The sequence below is a fragment of the Parasteatoda tepidariorum genome, chromosome 4 (assembly GCF_043381705.1).
Source record: "Parasteatoda tepidariorum isolate YZ-2023 chromosome 4, CAS_Ptep_4.0, whole genome shotgun sequence".
In the NCBI taxonomy this organism is placed as follows: Eukaryota; Metazoa; Arthropoda; class Arachnida; order Araneae; family Theridiidae; genus Parasteatoda; species Parasteatoda tepidariorum.
Window position 1 is genome coordinate 68,808,916 of NC_092207.1, and position 21,285 is coordinate 68,830,200.

The following is a 21,285-nucleotide window of genomic DNA, read 5'->3' on the forward strand; positions in this document are numbered from 1 at the left end:
GACTATTTTCTGACTAACAAGAGTGTTCAAACTGAAACAATAGCATTCCGGTGACAATACAAATTGAGCGACAAAATAGAATAATTCTTCTGCTAGGAAGTCTACTTTAAAAAATTTATTTTTAAAATTACTATACCACTTTATTATTAGTAATTTTATTTTGTTTAAAAAATAATTTGGTTTAATAAATATAGGTTTAAATAATGACGTCCTGCGGCAGAGTGCACGCACTTCTAGCTCTCGTGCTACAGGTCCTGGGTTCGATCCTCGGATAAGGCAAGGTTGACTCAGCCTTTCATCCTAACGATAAAATGATTACAAAGCATTTTGGAGATTAAATGCTGGGGGTTCCGCATTTAGCTGACCACCCAACCGGAACATCTGCTCCTGTACTGCTGAGCCCAAGGTCAAGAAAACTGAGATGGGCACAATGGGTTTTGGCTCTCTATGAGCTAACTTGACAATGAGTATTGTTTCGTTTCAGTTTAAGTAATAAAGTAAAACTTGGTGCTAAGTGCAATGTAAACCTTTTTTTGCATTTATGTTTTTAAAACGAATAAATAATGAATGAAAATTTTTAAAAAAAAAGTTATTACTTTTTTTTTATTTTATACATTTTCAAAACCCCACACTCACATGTTTGTGCCGATGTAGGTCACATCTTGAAAAGATCTGAACGTCTATTGCAGTGACATTATTCAAGCCCCGATCTCGCTCAAAAATAAGTTTGAATTTAATTTCAAAAATTAAAAAAAGTTCTTTCTGGAAATTCCTTTTTTTTCCCTCTAAAGAATAATTAATGTATGCTTTTATTTGCGTCTTTTACATAGTGAATTACTCAACAGAAGTTAGGCACCTACCACAATTGATTTCATCTCCGCCACCAATACAATCCCATATTCCATTACAAATATACATAGTTGGTATGCAGTAAGAGTTCGGGCACTTAACATATTCGTCTGGACACTGAAAATTCTCTAGTAAATGGAAAGAAAAAGAAATTAATTCTCAAGATAAGTATCATATAATTAGACTAGCATTTTATAAAATACCGAGCTATTAATAAAGTAACTCTTCTTTCATGTGACTTTGAAATTAAATAATCAGTTATAATTTTTGAAAAAAAATTCTTTTCTTTAAATACTCTCAAGCGCAACAAAAATTATTTTATAAATATTTTTCATGGGTGCATACAATAAAAACTTCTAAAAATCTCTTAAAGGATTACGATTGGCTATCTCATAATTTAAACAAAAATCTCAGATCAATATTAGACTTTTAATTTCCAGATAGATTCTTGAGGTATCAACTGTATTTATACGATCATTTTGTTAAGCTTAATGGACACAGGACATTCGAAACAAAGGGTGCATTTTTTATACTATCATTTTTAAATTTCAGCAGTAGCATTAATAGAAGTCTGTGTGCAAAATTTCAGAAAAAATACTAAATAGTTTTAAATTTATAGCTAAAAGTATAGTTGTTAATTGTTGGTAATTAAAAAGCTTCTTGCAAACGATTTCTAATTTTTTTAATAAAATTTTTACTCAAATACGTTGTTTGAAGCATTTAAATAAAGTTAAGTGATTATGGTAACTGTATAAAAATGTAACGTAACTAGGCATTGCAGTTTTATTTTGTCATTGAAAATTTCTTCAAAAAACACGCTTTACTTATGCTTGTTCAAAAATTAAAAAGTTAAATTAGAATATTGAGTAATTAAATGCATTTAGAATTAAACAGAACACATCAAAGAGTATCTGGAAAAAAATATTTAATTGCAATAAAACAAAAATTGGTGCCTTAGGAACTTTTTGAAGCTGTGAGAAATTCCAATATGTGAAAAAGCAACTTAGTCAACGAGAACTACATATTGATTTATGGACATTAATAAATTTATAATCTTATAACTCGATACGAAAAAATTTGATTTAAAGACAGTATGTTGTTTATTACTTAGTAATATGTAATTTTATTAGTATCTCTGAAATCAAACAATGGAGTTTTGAAGGATTTTTTCTCATTCTGAGCTTCCAGTGTCCCCTCAAATTGAAATTAAAAGAATTTTGTGAGCTTTGAGTATAATAAGAGAAAATTTCAACAGATCTTTTTTTACTGACATTTGGAAGACAAATACCCTTATTTTTCAGATGAGGAAATAATATGAACACTTTCTAACTAGAATCAAACATTAGTTAAATAAATTAACTTGTAATAAAAAAAACCTTTTAATAAAAATTCAATAAAAATTGCGGCTTTCAATTCAAATATTACAAATTAATCTATTCAAATTAACACTGTTCCACAAAGGGAAAAAAATGTTTCTCCATAAGTATTTTTTTTTTTTTTTTTTTTTTTTTTTTTTTTTTTTTTTTTTTTTTTNTTTTTTTTTTTTTTGAGTTTTACAGAATAAAATTTAAAAGTCTGGAAATTTTTAAATAGCAGCAAAATAAAAATTATTGTACTACACTGAGAAAAACTTATGGTCAAGATTACCTGAATATGGTAAATTTCACCATTCCCTGGCTCTATGGGAACAGCAAAAAGATCGGTAATTGATACCGAAGCTCTTTGGTAATGATTTTGGTAAAATTAACAGGAAAATATCGTTTTATAATAAGTGATAAAATTTGGTAAATCTGGTAATGTTATCATGATATCATAGAGCAAGGAATGAAAACCATTTATTCGGTCAAGTTTGCTTTTCAGTTTTCTATTTTTTATTAAATGAGAGATAATGAAAATTATAATTTTGAAAACAAAAATTTTCGATAAATCTTCATCCTTTTCAATGGCTCGCCAGCCCAGGATGGGCCGTAGTCTTCATCAATATCAAATTCCAACCTGCCCTCTTCTTGGATAGACTCTTCCAGTTTATAACTTTGAGAACTCTTAAATCTGTTTCAAGGCAGTCGATTCAAGGGGGTCGTCAAAAGGGGCAGTCGTCTTCCCTTTTTTCGAGCTCCGGAAGGTCTTGCGTTGAAAATGATTTTGGTGACCCGCTAATTCATTCGGTAAACCGTTACCATATAAACGGGAAAATTATGAAATGAATAGTTTACTTCATAATACGGTAATTTTACCAGAATATTTTTCTGGGTGAAATATTAATTACATAAAATTAAGAAAATACTAAACATGCTTAATAATGAGCTAAATTAGGGATATAACAATAAATATTTATTACACAATAATTTCAAATAAGAAAATCAAATACTTTGCATAAATCATGCCAAGACAAATTACTTACCACAATTTTTAAGGTGCGTAACATCTCTACAACCTAATTGATAATTATACTGATCAAACTCATAGAGACATCGAGAAGATATGTTTCTGTAAACACCGGAGAGACATTTCATGTAGTTGGTAGAATTTGTACAATTCTCATTGTATTCAACAGCTAAATAAATTAATAAACATTTATAAATCAATTTGCAAACTATAAAAATCATTAAACTCTGGTACTTTTATCCACAGCTAAGTAAAATAATAATTTAATTACTCAATTTAAGAATTATGAAAATAAATATACTCAAGTATATTTATTTTGTTGTATTAGGTACTTTTTTATACAAATGACAAAAACAAAAATTAAACATATGAAAAAATATTCTTTTAAATTAAATATGCAGCATGTTTTGTTAAGCTGAACAAATATATTTTAAGCTTAATTTTTTCATGTGTTTTTAATAAGTATTTCATATATGCAAATAAAAATAAGAATTCAAAAATAAAACTGTGTTTAGTTTTAGAGTTAATTTCACTATGGTGATTTATGAAAATATAAAATATGGAGCTTTCAGACAAAAAAAAAATTGATCCCTGTTTTAACTAGAAAATTTTAATTAATAAAAATATGCTTATTTAATTTTTTAACATGTAAACAAGATATTAATCGTAAGTGAAATATTAATTCCAAGATATTCTCTCGTTCAGGATACAATTTACCATACAATACTCCAATGCAATGCTGCACTATAAACCCATCATAGCTCATAACAAAATAAACGTTTATTTCTTTATTAAAATCCCACTAAATCCTTACCATTTCCCCTACATTCTAAACGTCCAATCCTGTGAAATCCATATTGTCCTGTTTTATATGTATGCCCAAATCTAACCTAGAATTAAGAAGAAAAATTTTGCTGGAAAATTCAAAATGAAAAAGATAAATTTTTTTCTCTCAAAATTATATACAGGGTTATTCATAATTCCCTCCTGGGTTTCGAAGCATTATAGTAAAAAAACGAAGACGAATATGGCAAAAAAGAACATATGAATTATTCCGAAAGTATTCAAGCTTTAATTTAAGCAGTTGCCGGTAGATGGCAGTAACATGTAAAACTGAAGCCAGTTGTAGTAAACATAAGGTTGTAGTAAACAGAGGGAATTATGAATAATCCCGTAGTATTACTGACATTTTAAAGTCAATGTCGTGTTATAAATGGTTCTCATGAAAGTTTTAAAAAAAATTACTTCTAAAACAGGCAAAGTTCTCTTGTCCGTCAGATATCCTTCGTCTTTAGACCATTCAAAATTCTTCACGGAATCGCAATTGCAGGTATAATTAGGATTTCTACAACCTGTCTCGTAACATCCACAGGTGAGATTCGATTTGGCCCCTCCCCAATAGTACTGGGGTTTCTTATCCCACGATACCCACCAACTGATAGGTTTCAAAGAACCAAAGTGAAATCCTGTACCACAACATTCCCAGACAATGTTTTGTCGACATGTCTTCGAGGCATTGATGAGGGCTCTTATTTTGTCCATTCCGTTGTCGTAGACAATTGAACGTATGTAACTTCCTGGACTTTCGCGACTGGATCGAACATATATCCTTTCTTCTGAATCATGATTCACAACTGTGATGACTTCGCTGGAATCGGAGTCAATTTCGCAATAAACTGGGAAAGGTGGAACTGATCCATCTGAACCATCAGAATCAATGACGTAGTAGCCACTGGTTCGTATGTTGTCTAGCATGTAGAGATCCAAGCATGTTCTTCGATCTGAATAATAAAAGAATGAAATTTTATTAAAAATGCAATAAAAGTACAATGTTAAAATTAGAATAAAGAGTACAATGTTAAAATTAGAATAAGGAGTACAATGTTAAAATTAGAATAAAGAGTGCAATGTTAAAATTACAATGAAAATACAACGTTGAAAGTATAATGAAAAATAAAGTATCAAAATTATATATTTTCACTACCTAATACCAAAATTCTAGATAATGAATATTTATTTATCCTCTACAAATTTAATAAAATAATCTATTATTCTCGATTCATCGACGAACACATAATTTCAGGATGAAATATTGCACTCATTCTCACTAATATTAATTTAAAAAAAACAACTCTACAATCTTAACAATTTTGTGTTTTACATTAACAGTGTTTTTTATTTAAATAAAAAAAGCTTTGTTTTAGTCAAGTCTAGTTTTTGATTCAATTTTAATTTTTTAAACAAGTCTGGCAAAGTTTACTTAATATCAGCAAGTATATATCAAAATTATATTTATCAAGCAAAATAAGGCAGTTATAAATTAAGTTAATATGCTAGACTAACATTTCTCACGAAAGAAGCATATAAAATGTTTTAAATGTAGCTATTTATTTTTCGAAATAAGCTTATAAATACACATTCTTCCCTACTCGCCTTGCAATCTTCCAGCACGTTGCACCTTTAAATTTTTCATGCACGATATTTTCGAAGTGCTGGATTGAGGAAGAAGTATTGAGTACCTAGAACTCTCAACATTTTTTTATTGGAGCTACATTAAATCCCTTGTGTATAAGGACAAAACTATTTTTGTTGAACAACTTAAGAGGTTTGTCATTGCACCTTTTAATAAATTTCCATCCTAAATACTGCAAAGTTAATTCCATTACTGCGATGAATGGTGACATCTCTGTGTTAATTGGCATAAAAGCTGGCTAGATTGAGCAGTACCTTTCATTATGTTGTGGTTTAAAAAAAGGTCTTTTTAAATTTATAACCAAAGATTTCACTACAAATTTTGATTTTACCTACATTAAATCATTTGTACATAAGGACAAAATTACTTTTGTTGAACAGCTTAAAGCACGGGTCATTGTTGCTGTTAATAAAATTCCATCCCAAATACTGCAACGTTAATTCTGCTACTGTGTTAAATGGTGGCATATCTGTATTCATTAGCATGAAAGCTGGACAGGTAAAACTGTATTTTGTATCCCGTTGTTGTAGTCGTGTAAATAATGTTTATTTAAAATTTTATAATAAAGTTAAATTTTGTCCATATCATACGCGATCACCTGTGACAGATACTGCCTAATTACTGGATTGGGGAAGCGGGATTGAGCACCTAAATCTTGCAACATTTATTGATTGGGTCTACATTAAATCTCTTGTGTTCAATCCAAGGATATTGTTCATCCTGCGATTCAGGTTGTGTATATAAAATTCTTTGCCTACAAAAGAATTGTTACTTTTGAAGCATCCAGTATCACATTCTATTTAACCCTCATTCGTCTAAAGTTATGTGGAAGAATTTTTTTGCGAAATTTAAAAGGCCTTTGAGTATTTAGTAACGAAATGTCAAAGGTGATAGAATTACATGGAATCACTCTAATTTTACCAAGTTTTTATAAATATGAAATTTCACTCATTTTTTACTTTTCACTTTCTTTTAAATACAGTTTATAACGAGTGTGAAGGGGCCCAATTATTTGCACGTATTAACTGAGTTTCGTAAAAATCTTCGAAGTTCATCCATACTTACCAAATCATAAATATTGTACTTAATTTATTCATGTTTTACTTCTGTCCAGTACAAAATAAAAAGCTTATTTGCTTTGAGCTATCTTATTGTCTTTATGTTGCGTTATATTGCTCTTTGGTTAAAACTCATGACCTGGAAAACATCGTCATTAGTCCTCTCCTATTCCCAGGATTTATGACTCATCATTAATTTTCAGTTGTCTTCGAAATGTTAAACAAATTGTTTCAAGAAGAGATTATCTTAGCTGAATCATGATGAAATTTACGAATCACTGAAAGCTGGGGTTTGCTCATTTAAAGCAAGCAATTCTCCAACAGACTTAATATTGAACCAGTCAAGTATTTCCAATTCCTTCGCTAAGTACGGGTTCACATTAAATCAGGGCTCGTTATAAGCAAGCTCGACTGTACAAAGTTTTATACGTAAAATATTTTTTCTAAGGAATTACCTCTCTTCGAGCAAAGATTCTTCTCTTCCTCTCTCCCCATTCTATCTTCTTTTCTAGCTAAAAAAAATCCAAATAAAAAATTTTAATATTACAATGTGTGCCTCAAGACAAAATTTTTCAAAGAAACTAGTTTAAACCATGAAGACTTAATTTAATGCATACAAATCAAAGAAATACTAGATATGCTATTAACATTTGCTGCTTAAATATCTTTATTATCAGAGAAAATAACTGACTATAAATTAGTACGCTTATATATGCACTTTTTCCATCATTAAGCAAAATCCTTAAAATATTTTTCTTGATTTAAAATTTGCAGATATTAAAAAAGTATGATAAAATATCTTGAAGAACATGCATTGGATTGGTTAAAAAAAATATACGTATAAAATCTGCTTAAAAGTTCAATTTAATGATTCCGAACTAGACCCACAATCTGAGAGTAAGGCTGGAATTCGAGATCCTAATAAAGTAGTTTGCCTGCATAATTTTCATTCCATTGAAATGCATCATGGACTAGATGTTTTACTCGAAATTCATAATTGAGAAATCAAATTAATGGATTTTTTATGAAGATTCTAATTCTGCAATAAAAATGGCAGTTTTTATCGAAAATTTCGAAATAATCCAACGCTCCATTAATTGATTGAGGGAGGTAAGTCATTAATTATGACTTTTCAAAGCATCATAAGTATCTAATTACTTATTTAATCATATTTCTCTAGATTTCTCCATTTTAAACATTAACTCATTTGCATTTTTTATCGATTATATCAATGTAGTTCTTTTTCATCAATTATATAGATGGACCAAAATTAAACAAAAAAACTTAAATCAAGGTTGGTAGTTCATTCTGGTATTCATTGAATCCAAATGTGCAAAAAATAAGTTTGGGTCATATTTTAAGAATTTGATATTGCGTTTCACCCCAGATGATGAAGTTAAAGTCAAATTTGGTGCACTTCAATAGGTCTTTTAAAAATGTATTGCACGTATATTTTTAGATTTTTGATGTGGTGCTTACGTCTCATAATATTATACCATTTCTATACTTTTCAGACTGCAGTATTTACAGAATTTTTTGAAAATGTTGTAACAAACTTTTAATAGAGTGTAGGGTACATCACAAGATTTGAAAATATCATAACAGTCGATGATCAGAATTGTCGTTGTAAGCGAATAGGCGATGGTTGTCTTCCCACTATGATGATGCAACCGTTCATCTTGCAAATCTACATGAGTGCTTCTAAGTAATTTCGATGTAACTGATTTATGGAACTTTTACATCTTTCAAAAGAGCTCTATCAAAGCTATCATACATCACGAACCAACGGACTCTGCAATGGATCTCATGGCAAAGACTCATTTGTATTTCAAAGAAATCGGTGTGTGCACATCATTTTGGGGTGAAAACTCTGAGTATCTGAGTAGAATTCTAAACTGTATTCATCGAGTGCGCCATTGATATCCAAAAAGAATTTTCAATTAATTATTGTAAAGTCCTTTCAAATCATATACCTCAACGAGAACTTTCCTTTCAATCTCTCAGTAAAAAGACTTTTTCCTCTCAGAAAAGATCATCTTTTGATGATTCAGCAATCCTTGAACTGTATTTCGTTAGTTTTCATTTTGACATGAAAGCACGTGATTTTTGAAGAAACGCTAGAACGCTCAACTCGAAATCTCATTGTTGTGCATTTTGGGAGTTGGTAATTAAAATGACGGAACTAGTAGGATGGTTAGATTAAAGAAAATAAACAAGTAATAAATAATCTAAACATAACAATAAGATTAACATAAATCTAAACAAGCCTTCAGGTCTGTATGGTGGACAAGAATTTGGCTTCGTACTAGGCAGATTCCGGGTTCGCAACCCGCTTCGGACATAGGTGTGAGTTATTTGTGTAGTTAAGCTGACATTGAGTCAGCTATATGGTGCCCACGAATAAGTGATTATTATAATAGTTAGATGCATTACACATTACTAGTTTGTTTTACTTGGAAAAAATAGAATGGCCAACTATTTCTTTGTTAATGACGAAATTTTTCCTTGAAAAAGTGACGATAGTTCCTTCGTTACTTTGCTCAAATGCTCTTACGGAGCATATACCAGAAAACGGTTTCGTCAAAAGCGAATAGAGTTTCCGGAAATTTGAATATCCATTTTTTACAGTGTACGTTTCCATTCATTGGTTGCTTTACAATCACGCTACCTAATGGTGTATCCAACCTCGGCAAAACATTTTTCTAGTAGCTCAACATTTTTGAGTGACCCAGTACCTAAGAATTATTATTATATTAATTTGTAGAGTTTTTTACAATAATTTTACGAAACATAAATTCCTGTTTTTATCAATAATGTGTCACACATTGTAACAAACTGCTAAAATCATCAAACGATTCCTTACTACACCCAATCTGCTCATCTTCATGATAATTTCCAGGACAGTCTCTATGCCCGTCGCAAAGTGCATGCCTAGGAATACAGGTACCATCATAGCACTTGAAAGTTGCGTCGTTATTACAGTATCCTGTAAGGTATACAAGAGAAAAAATAATCACTGGTTCAAAAGACTGCATATATAGACACTATTTTTCTGTTACAGTTAAAAAATATGTTCAGAAATACATAATATTATCAAATCAAATAAAGAATGGTGTCTTAAAACTATTACAGTAATCGTTTTCTCACAGCATGGCAAGAATTTTTTCTGTCTTTTATTTTTAACTATCATGGGCTCACCGTTCCGTGACTAGGTAATAACAAGTTTCAAACTACTGATAAAAAAAAATTAAGATATTATAATAAATTTGAAATGATGGATAACAAATAACCAAAAATAAAATTCTATCCAGAAAATTGAATCTGTATTTAAACTCAGACTATAGTCAAAATATCATTATGTCAGGAGAAATTATTATTTCCGGAAGATCATGTTTTAGCAATTAAAATTTTAAAACGTCTATATTTAAACTTTTATGCTCAGTGTGTTTAAATTGTCACTTTGAAACGTTAAAAAATTAAAAAGTTGGCATTTAAACTTCATTATTGTTTACTTTGTTCGAATGATCACTTCAAAATAGTTAAAGATGTCCCAACATTAACTTCACAACAGAAATTTTGAAAATTTAAAAAATGATAAGAAGGAATTCAAACAGATATTCTTCTAACATTTATATTTCAAGTCTTTTTTATTATTATTATTATTTAATTTTACTGAATATATTTATTTTATTTTTCCAAAAAATTATTTTAAAATTTTAAAAGATAAATAAAATAAAATAAAAACATGTAAAGAGTTTTTGAAGAATATTCTTAACTGAAAGTGCCTTGAAATTTCTTTTTTAATAAAAAGAAAGGAGGTATACCTTTGCAATCAATTTCATCTGTTCCATCAAAGCAATCCAAAAGTAAATTACACCGTTTTTGGAAAGGTATACACTGTTTATTTCTGCACTGGAACTCATATCGACCACATTGTCTGTAATCTGTCATGTATGGATAGAAAAATAATAAAAATAGCATACAAATTATGTGAGATGCGAACTACGCAAATTACAAGACTATAACAATTTTTAATTGAAAAAATATAAGGTAAATAAAAATCGACTATAAAATTACAGAAAGAAACCATCAGCAACATGTAAAAAATATAGATACACGTTATAATACAGATAGAAACCATAAAATAACACATCAAAACATGAAAAAGGCATAAAAATACTATAAAAAAAAGGGGAAATGCACATTACTAAAAATAGGAAACATAAATATACAACGTCTGAATAAACTTTGAGTATTGCTGCCCCTTGGAAAACGGCATTAATGTTAACTTTACATTAAGCTCTAATGTTTCTTCGAGATATCATAGCTAAAGTTCAAACAACCGATACTCAAACTGAAAGGCAATGAAGATCGATTAATCTACTTTTAAAATAAATTTTGTTTATTAAGTAGTCATTGTCGCTTAAAATGCCAAAACGAAAAAAATTGAGTGTTCAAAATAAGACCACATCTTACCACATCTGCTTTCATCAGAGTTGTCCCCACAATCATCTTCATAATCACAATATCCATCTACTATGATATAATTTCCATTATCGCACTGAAAGCTGCAACGAGGACAGGATTCAAGGGCTACAACAATAGACACCATTTAAATAAAACATGTATTTTTGAGATTGAAAAGAATAGTTTAATTAAATAAGTACTCTGTTGTAACTAATGTTGTTGTGTGACATCGAGTCACAGGCTTTAACTTAAAATCCTGATCCAATTCGTACATCGCCCCTTAAACCTTAGTGCAATTGGAACAGTTTCCCCCGGACATTCCATTCTTTCCCCTTTTTTTTGGAAGGACAGCTGATCGGTTTTCTTTGATCTCGCACGTGAAAGGTGCGATTGCTCGAGTCTTCATAACCATGATCGAGAGCTAGTTTTTAAAACACTTTTACTTCCATTTCAGAAAGGGAGAATGACACTGTGAAAAATAGGAAGTAACACTTCTACTCACACGAAGGGTATAAATATCATGAGCGCATAACGCTCATTTGCATTCGAGATCAATGTTACATGTTGGCTCCTTGGCGAATTTTAGTAACACAATTCGCGTCAATCCTTTCCCTCACTCATTTGTTCGTCATTGGATTCAATCGATTCTAAGAATAGTCCAGGTATAAAACTTAAAACAATCCATTCTGATGTCGTCACGAAACGCTTCTTGAAGTTTTTCCCGACCCAACTGCCTACAGCGCCCTCTAGCAACACTTAACGGAAACGGTTAGTTGTTTTAGTGGATGTGAATAGTTGACAATCTACAGTATATTATGTTGTGTCTGTGTCATATTTTTATTTACTTCCGCACGATAATATTTGTGTCAAAGCGTTTTAAAATAAATCAAAAAACCAAAAAATTACAAAGAATTTTATTAACTTCAATCAAAATAATAGTAAAAACGATAAATTCATAGATCCATCAATCTAACTTGTAGTTAAGCGTTCTGCCGTAGCGTGGCGCTAAAACCGTTTGGACCAGACTGTTGCCATTTTTGCAAGCTGTCGTCTTTTTATATGACTTCTAGAGTAGAAATTCTGTATACATTTCTTAGTGATTAAATCCATGGAATAAGGAAATGATGTTCATTTTTATCAAATTTTACGTTTATTTTGGGAATCGCTCATGAGATCGTCAATAAGTGTTTTCTTTTTATGAAATTTAGACACAGTTAACGTTGTTTTTCGAAGCTCTGTCACCAAGGAAAGTAAAAAAGCCATAGCTTACGTGTCTTACACTTAAAGCAATGCGATGATTCTATATAATCTTGCCGTGAAGAAGAAAATTAAAAGTTTTTAAACTTCTTCTAGAAATCGCCAAATTGGCCTAGAGGAATATTATCAAAATCACTGCCGTATTCTCAGTTTTGGAAAATTTTTATGAGCCCAGATATCATTAGAGTAAGTTTTTAAGTATTAAAGTATTAGACCACAAACACTTTTCATCTTCACAAAAGTATTGCTTTTCCCCTTATTGATGTTTAGCGCCATTTTCAAAATTAACTTAGACAGCGCTGGCTTTAGATGAGCTAAACTTGACCTAACTGTCATGAGTAACAGATGCAAACTCACAGCAGTTATAAGAATAGCATATTTTTCGCGAAAAAGCATCATTTCATATTACGACGGAGCCTTTGAAAAACAGTTTTAAGGCGTTTTTAATTCAAATGTCCAGGCAAAGAATCATTCAGCATTTCGTTAGAAGTCGGGTCTGGTTTCTTCGAACTTATAAGTACAGCTTTGTTAAAAAATATCTGCTTTTTGTGAATATTAAATTTAAAACATCTTAACTGTGTTGAAAAGAAAACATTTAACTGCGATATCATAACTTTCATCAGTAGTTAAACATTTTAGAAAATATACCTAAAGCATAAAATTTTTTTCTAAAACAATTATGACATGCTTACTGCAATTATACTCATCACTACCGTCCTTGCAATCTTCAACAAAGTCACAGACAGAAAGAATTGTGATTATTTCGCCATTCTGGCACTGAAAATATTTTTGACTGGACATATTTACTGGGACAATTTCATGCGTATTGATTTCAGAAAACAGCGAAGGAATATTCCTGGTAGCATCTAAAATAATATATAAAATAGAAAATTTTGATTAGTAAACAAAGCGTTGCGTAAAATATATCTATCTTAAAAAATGACACTACCTTTTTTATTACAAAACTCATTATCTTCATTACAAATAAAAACTAAACAATTTTTTTAAGAAAATCAAGCAACAGGGCTAGCGGAAACGCTCGCATTTCTACGGATTTAAATTTCTCAACATAGAAAATTATTTAAGATATGTGTTCAAAGTAACATACAAACTATAATTACTAATTATTTATAATTATTATAAACTGGATCGAGAACAGGAACTGGAACTGGATCGAGAACCTATATAATTATACAGTAAAAATTATGTTTATATAAATTACAAATATAGCTTTTACTACTTAAACTATGATTTATAGTGAAAATTGAATTCAACTATTAGTTTTTAATTGATTTTATTAATTATTAAATTTTATAATAATTATTAAATTTCATGTTAGTTATTAATTTTTATAATTATTATTATAATTTGATTTATAATTATTATTATAAAATGTTTAATAATTTTCAGCTATTTTTTTACTTATTATTTATTTATCCCGAATCATTAATTCATTTTTACATGAATTCATTTATATTAAATATCACTTATTATTTTTGTAAAATTGAAGCATGTCATTGATAAATTGCACAATTTTGCAGGATTCCTACTCAAAAATCGATCAAATTAAATAGCTATATTGTCATTTCATTTTATTTTATAACCGTCGTTGAACAACCGATACAATTTTGAGTTTACGATTACTAATATTCAACTCCGTTGTCTTGTAATTTTGAACCCTATCCAGAACACAAGAGAACTCCTGGATCAAGTATTGGGAGAACTTTTTGATGGAATTAACCCGCATTTGCGTTGCATGAAGCGGAAAATCTCCCACGGCAAGCTTGACGGCAGGAGCTATTAACCCATGATTCATCCACCGCTGAGTAGGGGAGAGTGGGGTCAATTGTAACATTTTTTACTTAACTATTTATAACTAGCAAAAAATCCAATATATTATTAGTATTAATTGACAGACGAGTAAAGTAGACTATCCTCTACTAGAAAAAAAATAAATACCTGATTTTAAATATTATTATATTAGTTATTAACAATTTTTGACAGTCGTGCACTTGTTACAATTGTCCCCACTTACGGGGTCAATTGTAACAGTTCATAAATTCAACTAAAACATAGTTAATTATACATATTATCATAGTTGTGATATATTTTTTTATTGATCAAAATAGTAGTGATATTTTAGGAGTAAAAATAATAATGAGCAGAGACCTAAAGGGTTAAACTTTTAACTTTAAGGGGTTAAAAATTTTAATTTATGCTGTGAAAGGTGACAAATAAAATAATGCACATGCAACATAATATAAATGATATAGGAAACTATTGGTGGTTCTTAAAGAGTTAAGTAATGGTTTGTAAACATAAGATTATTTATTTTCAGCTGTTACAATCGTCCCTTTACTTATTGTTACAATTGTCCCCAAGACGCCATTTCAGCTTCATTTGTTAAAAACAATGCTAGTTAATTAGCAAAACTAATTTTTTTTTTATTGAAATGTTAATTAAGGTGTCCACTTACATATTCGGTTAATAATTTTTATTTGTTTAAACAAAATTACTTTGTTACAATATAATATTCTAATACCAAAAAAAGTACTTACGCAGCGTAAAAATATCTTTTGTGATGTAACTCTTCCAAAAGTACATAAAAATGGTTGCCAGCAGGGGTGTACATGTAGATTTATTAAATACATCTTGTGTGCCACCTAGGAACCAAATCTAGAACCCGACACTCGAAATTTTTGCTCTGTTACAATCGTACCCTGTTTCAATTGACCCCACTCTCCCCTATATTTTACGCCAACACTGTGGTCAGGGCGAGGGCGAGCGCTAGACGGAATTCTCCTCGACCAGTCATCACTGGAATTCGACCCCGACCCACGTCATTGGAAAGCGGACTCTCTATTCCCTGAGCCACCTCTGCATCGCTATATTGTCATTGGTGAAGTTTTTAGACAGAAGCATTGGGTTTATTAATATAATTATCTTGAGCCTGTGACAATACAGCGGTAAGTCATACCTCTTTTCTAGTTTTTAGAGATAGATACTTTATAGGTCCCCAATAAAACCACGATACAGAGTCATACATGAGAATCGAGGTGTTTTTAACAAAAACTCTCATAAACAAACGCATTTCTAAACGATTTTAAAAGCGTTGCTTATTATTATACATAATCAAGAAAATCATATATTCAAATATTAAGCGAAAGAAATATATAGATGTTTCCATAACATACCTTTAGAACCCTGGTCTAAAAAGAATTTAAAAAATACCCACATTAAAAATAGAATATTAAAACAAAAAGGCTATGGGAGAAAAGCCATCAAATAACTAAAAAAAAAGCGCTATCGATATCTAATAAGTCTTTCTTTGGGGGTCGGAAGTCAAAACCTACTTGATTGTCGGGGAAAACAGAGAATTGGAAGGTTCTGAATCTCAGTTCAAATGATGCTCTGCTAAATCTGCTCCCCCTGTAAGTTATTTTTCTGCTACAGCACGTACCGCACAGAGCAGTACTCCGCGTTAGTTCACGATGCGCCTTAACCAAAGTTAAATAAAATGCTCTTTCACCGAGAAAATTAGAAAAGATTCTGAATTTACAATGTTCTTAGATAATAAAAATCGAAAAATTAAAATAATCTCTGGAGAGATTTTTAAAAAAATCCACTTTGAACATTTTTTCTCACGAAGTATGATATTTCAAAAATGTTAGCATCATTTTATACTTATAAATAGAAAGAAAAATAATATATTTGTATTTAATATTCATAATAACCTTTTATAATAAATTTTGTAATTATTAGAAGTTTTTTAATTGTTAATTATAGTCGATGAATCACTATTTAAAAAAACAAAAATAATGAAAACTTAAATCGACTTTAGCGACACAAGCACTGTGACTTTAAAAATGGCAGCTTCCATTCGTGTGTACACGAAGTAGAAAAGCAATTGAACCAGGATAAAAAGCAAAACTTAATATCACAGCTCATTCTGTCGATGATTATTTTGATTTTAAGGAATTTCCTTTCGTTTGTATAAAAGGCGATGAAGACTCGGATGCTCCTGCGCTTGGAGTTAACTGCAAAGATGTTCCTGCTTTTGTTCATTATGTGAAAAATAAACGAGATGTGCTGGATGTTCACTTAAAAATGGGCATTGACGGTGGAGGTGGATTTTTAAAACTACATCTTTCTGTACAATCAAATGAGTTAGACTTCGAGTGCAGCGGTAAGCGTGCTAAGTATGATGAGGGGATAGCTGCAAGAAAATTTAAGGATTCTGGAGTTAAACGACTATTCATTCTAGTAGCAGTTCCGAGTGCACAAGAAAATATAAGAATGTAGATCAACTCACGTTGAATATAAGTCCTTTCCACAGCAAAATTGCAACCGATTTGAAGTTAGCGAATATCTTAGCAGGTATAATGTCGCAGAGCAGCGCATACCCATGCACTTATTGTTATGCCAAGAAAGATGAGCTAAGCAGCTGTGGTGAATTGAGATCCCCCGAAAATGTTTCATCGTATTATACAAGTTGGCTGACTGAAGGAAAAGGTTCAAAAATCAAAGCGAAAGATTATTTCAATTACATTCATCCACCGCTATTGCAACTGTTGGAGGCAAAACATTTCTAGACATTATTCCACCTCCAGAATTACACCTTATGCTTGGTGTTGTTAACACTGTTTTCACGCATATGTTGAAAGAGTGGGAGAAAGAATCGCTGACATGGACAAAAGCTTGTCACGTTCAGCGTGAAATCAGACAAGGATGTTCTGGGTTTAAGGGAAATGCATGCAAAACACTTTTGGATAAGAAGAACTTCTGCGCCAGTTTAAAAATTTAGAAATACTGAAGTATGTTAAAGTATTTGACGACATCAAAAAAGTGGTTTCTGCATGCTTCGGAAATAGGCTTGACCAAAATTACAAAGCATGTATAGAAGCTTTCAAAGAGAGCTACATGGACTTTGGTGTCAGCCAAAGGTTCATGCAGTTTTTCTGTTCTGTGACAGTTCTGTGACAAAAACGGTGAAGGATTAGCATTTTTTCGGGAGCAGGCGATGGAGTCCGTACATTTTGATTTCTTAAAGTCTTCCTGGGAAATGAATAAGGTTGCTGCAAATCACCCGGATTATCCTAAACACCTTTCGATTTAGATATAATGCTTCATATGTTTAAATTGATGTAATTATGATTAAATTATGTTACATTTTCATATTTTATCAGCAGTAAAGTGTTTAAATAATAAAAGTTTAATAGAATTACAACTGAAAAATCATTATTAATCATTTTTTCCTTTCTATTGATATAAAAGAACGCTAGATTTTCCAAAATATCATACTTTAAGAGCAAAAATGTTCAAAGTGGATTTTTTTAAAAATCTTTCCACAGATTATTTTGATCTTTTGATTTTTACTATCTGTTAGCATTGTAAATTCAGAATCTCTTCTGATGTTCTAGGTGTAAGAGCATTTTATCTAACTTTGGTTAAGGCGCACCGTGAGTTACGTATTCGAAGAGCTGAACTTCTCTTTTTTATGCTCTTTTTTGGTTTTAAAGTAGTTTCCTTCCACTCTCCTCATTAGTGGTTGCAAGCAGAATTTTACGACGTACGTGTTTAACCTTCTCTTATATTCATAATGTTTTTAAAAAAAAGCAAGTTCTTACTTATGGGTACTTTGCTTTTCATTTTACAAATATAGCTGTTCAGGGAAGCATTCACACCAATTTTGAATCCTCCAAAATCAATTCCATCTTTTTCATAAAAAGTTAACTTTCCCAAAGAACATGGGATGTCATGCCAGTGGGCAGTCGAATGTCCACTATCCACTCTCAACATTGTGCAATCTTGGTAAGTTCCACCATCTGGTTGATTCGTGAAGGATCGACTGCTCATCGCCCTACAATAAAACGACAAATTATCCAAATTTTCCTTTTATTCATTTAGAAAGCAGCTTTTATATTAAAAAAGACATAAATTTAAAGCTAAGTTATTAAGCTTTACTTAATATAAATAAAGCTTTAATTAATATAATATAAAGTTTAAATTATACGAATTGTAGTAAATTATGATCCGAAATTACTCTTCATTCATTTGCGATAAAACAGCTTTTGTCTTGAAATATGACTTGAACTTGAAATCTTTATGACTTGTGAATGAGTTTACTCCTAAAAAGAATAATCCCAAGAAACTTAAGCGATTATGTTGTATATGTATATAAGTTTAGTTAAGTAGTATAGTGTATAATGTAGAGGTTGGCATTAGGTATATTGATTTAAAATTAATTGCACACATTGTGAAAATAATAAACTTTAATAATAAGAAAATTAACAAATTTAAAAATAGTTTTAAAAATGGCTATAGTGTGTCTACCACTACAAAAATACAATTCCAATTCACTAGTATATAAGACATGATTACTCGATCCTATGTTGGGGTACCTTTTCATAGATGACAGTCGAATTCTACTCTCCTAACATTGGTGACCTCCAAACGTGTTGTGAACCCGCCTACCTTGAGAGAAACTACCACTTCGACTTGAATACGTCTACTTCGATTGAATGTCCACATTGACAAATTTGACTTGCTACTTCTGATTGTGACATCATCCACCTAATCGCGCTGTTGTTACTCAATTTTGATCACACATAACGTACAACGTATACACTAGACTCCTAACGGTAACACAGGAGTGACCGCGAACTTATTACAGCTCTCGTGATCAGCACTCTAAAGTATGGTGATCTTAATACGGATCTCTCAGCTTTTCTTAAAACAGCAATGAATCAACTATTGGTATCCATTCATCGAATTCTATCACAGCTATAATTGGGTGGGATAGTACTGTAGTGTGTCAACCACTACGAAAATACATTTCCAATTCACTAATATATAAGACATGTTAACTCGATTCTATGATGGAGTACCTTTTCATAAATGAGGGTTAACATGGTCAGATTATACTCTCCCCACATCACTGCTCCGTCCTGAACACTAAAACAATTCTGCGGTCAGAGGTGGTGGCTCTGTTGTTATGCGTGGATGTGTATATTTATAATATTTTATATTATGATAGTATAATATTTTTAACGAAAAACATACCAGTCAGCATATATCATTGGATTACCATCACTCCATCTATAAACACCTTCTCTTGCATCGTCATTAAGTCCTACATAATGAATATATTTTTATTATTATATAATTATTTAAGGATATAATCTTAAAGGGGCCATTTTAATACGTAGGTCATATTATGAACTTGGGTAATTTTTATATATATTACGAAATTTATTTGAAACATAAATGTTATTTTCATTCATTTTTCTATACATTTTTTAAACTCACTTTTAAAAAGTCAAAATTTCGAAAAGATATGCTCCGTATCCGACCTCTAAATTTTCAAACAGTATAAGTTATAGTTATCAAAGTACAGTTATAGTTATCAAAGTACAGGCATGTATAGTAAAGTGCTATGCTCTGCAAGAAAGGTCCATGCACTCCACTACCTATGAGCTCTACTTACAATGCTACCTGATAGAAAAATAGGGAGTCAGCTTTCCTTTCTCGAAAACGGTAAGAGATAAATGAAATGTGAAGTGCGAAGTTGTGGAACCGTATGGCTTTTTTTCGAAGGCTCCATCGGAATATGAAATTATGCTTCTTTGTGAATAGTACGCTGCTTTTATAACTGCTGTGAGTTTTCAAATGTTACTCATGGACTGTTAGGTTAAGTTTAGCCTATCTAAAACCAGCGATGTCTACGCTCATTTTGAAAATGGCGCAAAACCTCATTAAATGGAAAAGTCACAGTTTTGTGAAAATGAAGAGCGTTTGTGGTCTAACTTCTTAATATTTAAAAACCTACTCCAATGCGGCTTTACTTGGGCACATGAAAATTTGAAAAACTATGAATACTGCAGTGATTTTGGTAATTTTCATCTAGGTGGAAAAAAATGTCTCCAAATGGGTGATTCTTAAAAAAGTTTAATTACTTTTAAAATACTTAAAATACTTGACTGTTCTAAAGCCGAGATAATTTTTCGCTGCAAGATTATTTAGACAGTTTAAAATCATCGCATAGCTTTAATTGTAAGGCTACATTAGAATTTCAACTGACGGTTTTAATCTCCTTGTGATTTGGGCAAAGAAAAACTCCGTTGTTAATAAAATGGTTTTATACCGTTAAATTATATTTTCGTAAAAATAAGCGGTATTTTTTACAGTGTAATTAAATGTATAAATTTTGGTATAAGATGACTGAGGGATCCTTGGGATCGAGGATCGAAGCGAACAAGAATAGAATTTCTAGTAATGCAAAAAAAAATTATAAAACCTTAAGTAATTTCCATGAGTATATTTGAATAGCTTTTAAGTTACCTATGTAGAGTGCCTTATGCTTTGCATGCCATACATTAGTAAGGAAGTAATGAATGATAGCATTCTCTTTCTCGTCCAAAATGCTCACTAAATGGCTACTCGCATCATAACTTTGACATTTTCTCTCTGCTTCGTACCACTGTATCGGCACGCTTCCATGATACGCATTGTAGCAATATCCGTTGTGATATTCCCATCCGGGGAGACAGTAGTCTTCATCTTTAAAAATAAAAAAATAATTGAAATCTGTTCAAATTTAGTTTAATATATTTATGAAATTCAGAAATAAGGATACACATTTACCTTATTTTCTAACAATAATGTGTTTAAGTTTGAATGAATTTGTTATTTCACAGTGTGTCAAAAAGTAAAACTTAATGTTAATCTATTACAGATATTAGAGTATTTAAATTGTTTTAAACGAGAAATAGGATTGAATTGTTGAAAGAAAAATGG

At 30.8% G+C, this 21,285-nt stretch overlaps 1 protein-coding gene across 1 annotated transcript in view; it reads right to left on the reverse strand.

The window, feature by feature from the left end:
* Positions 1-21,285, reverse strand: part of LOC107445139 (uncharacterized) — a gene marked incomplete at its 3' end in the record, with an annotated part of 82,725 nt that overhangs the window by 16,970 nt on the left and 44,470 nt on the right. Inside the window, 12 exon segments of the mRNA XM_071180002.1 lie at positions 861-977; positions 3,251-3,403; positions 4,049-4,124; positions 4,480-5,015; positions 7,221-7,277; positions 9,629-9,751; positions 10,590-10,709; positions 11,242-11,358; positions 13,182-13,355; positions 18,117-18,349; positions 19,552-19,621; positions 20,830-21,048. Of these exon segments, the coding sequence (XP_071036103.1) occupies positions 861-977; positions 3,251-3,403; positions 4,049-4,124; positions 4,480-5,015; positions 7,221-7,277; positions 9,629-9,751; positions 10,590-10,709; positions 11,242-11,358; positions 13,182-13,355; positions 18,117-18,349; positions 19,552-19,621; positions 20,830-21,048 (1,995 nt within the window).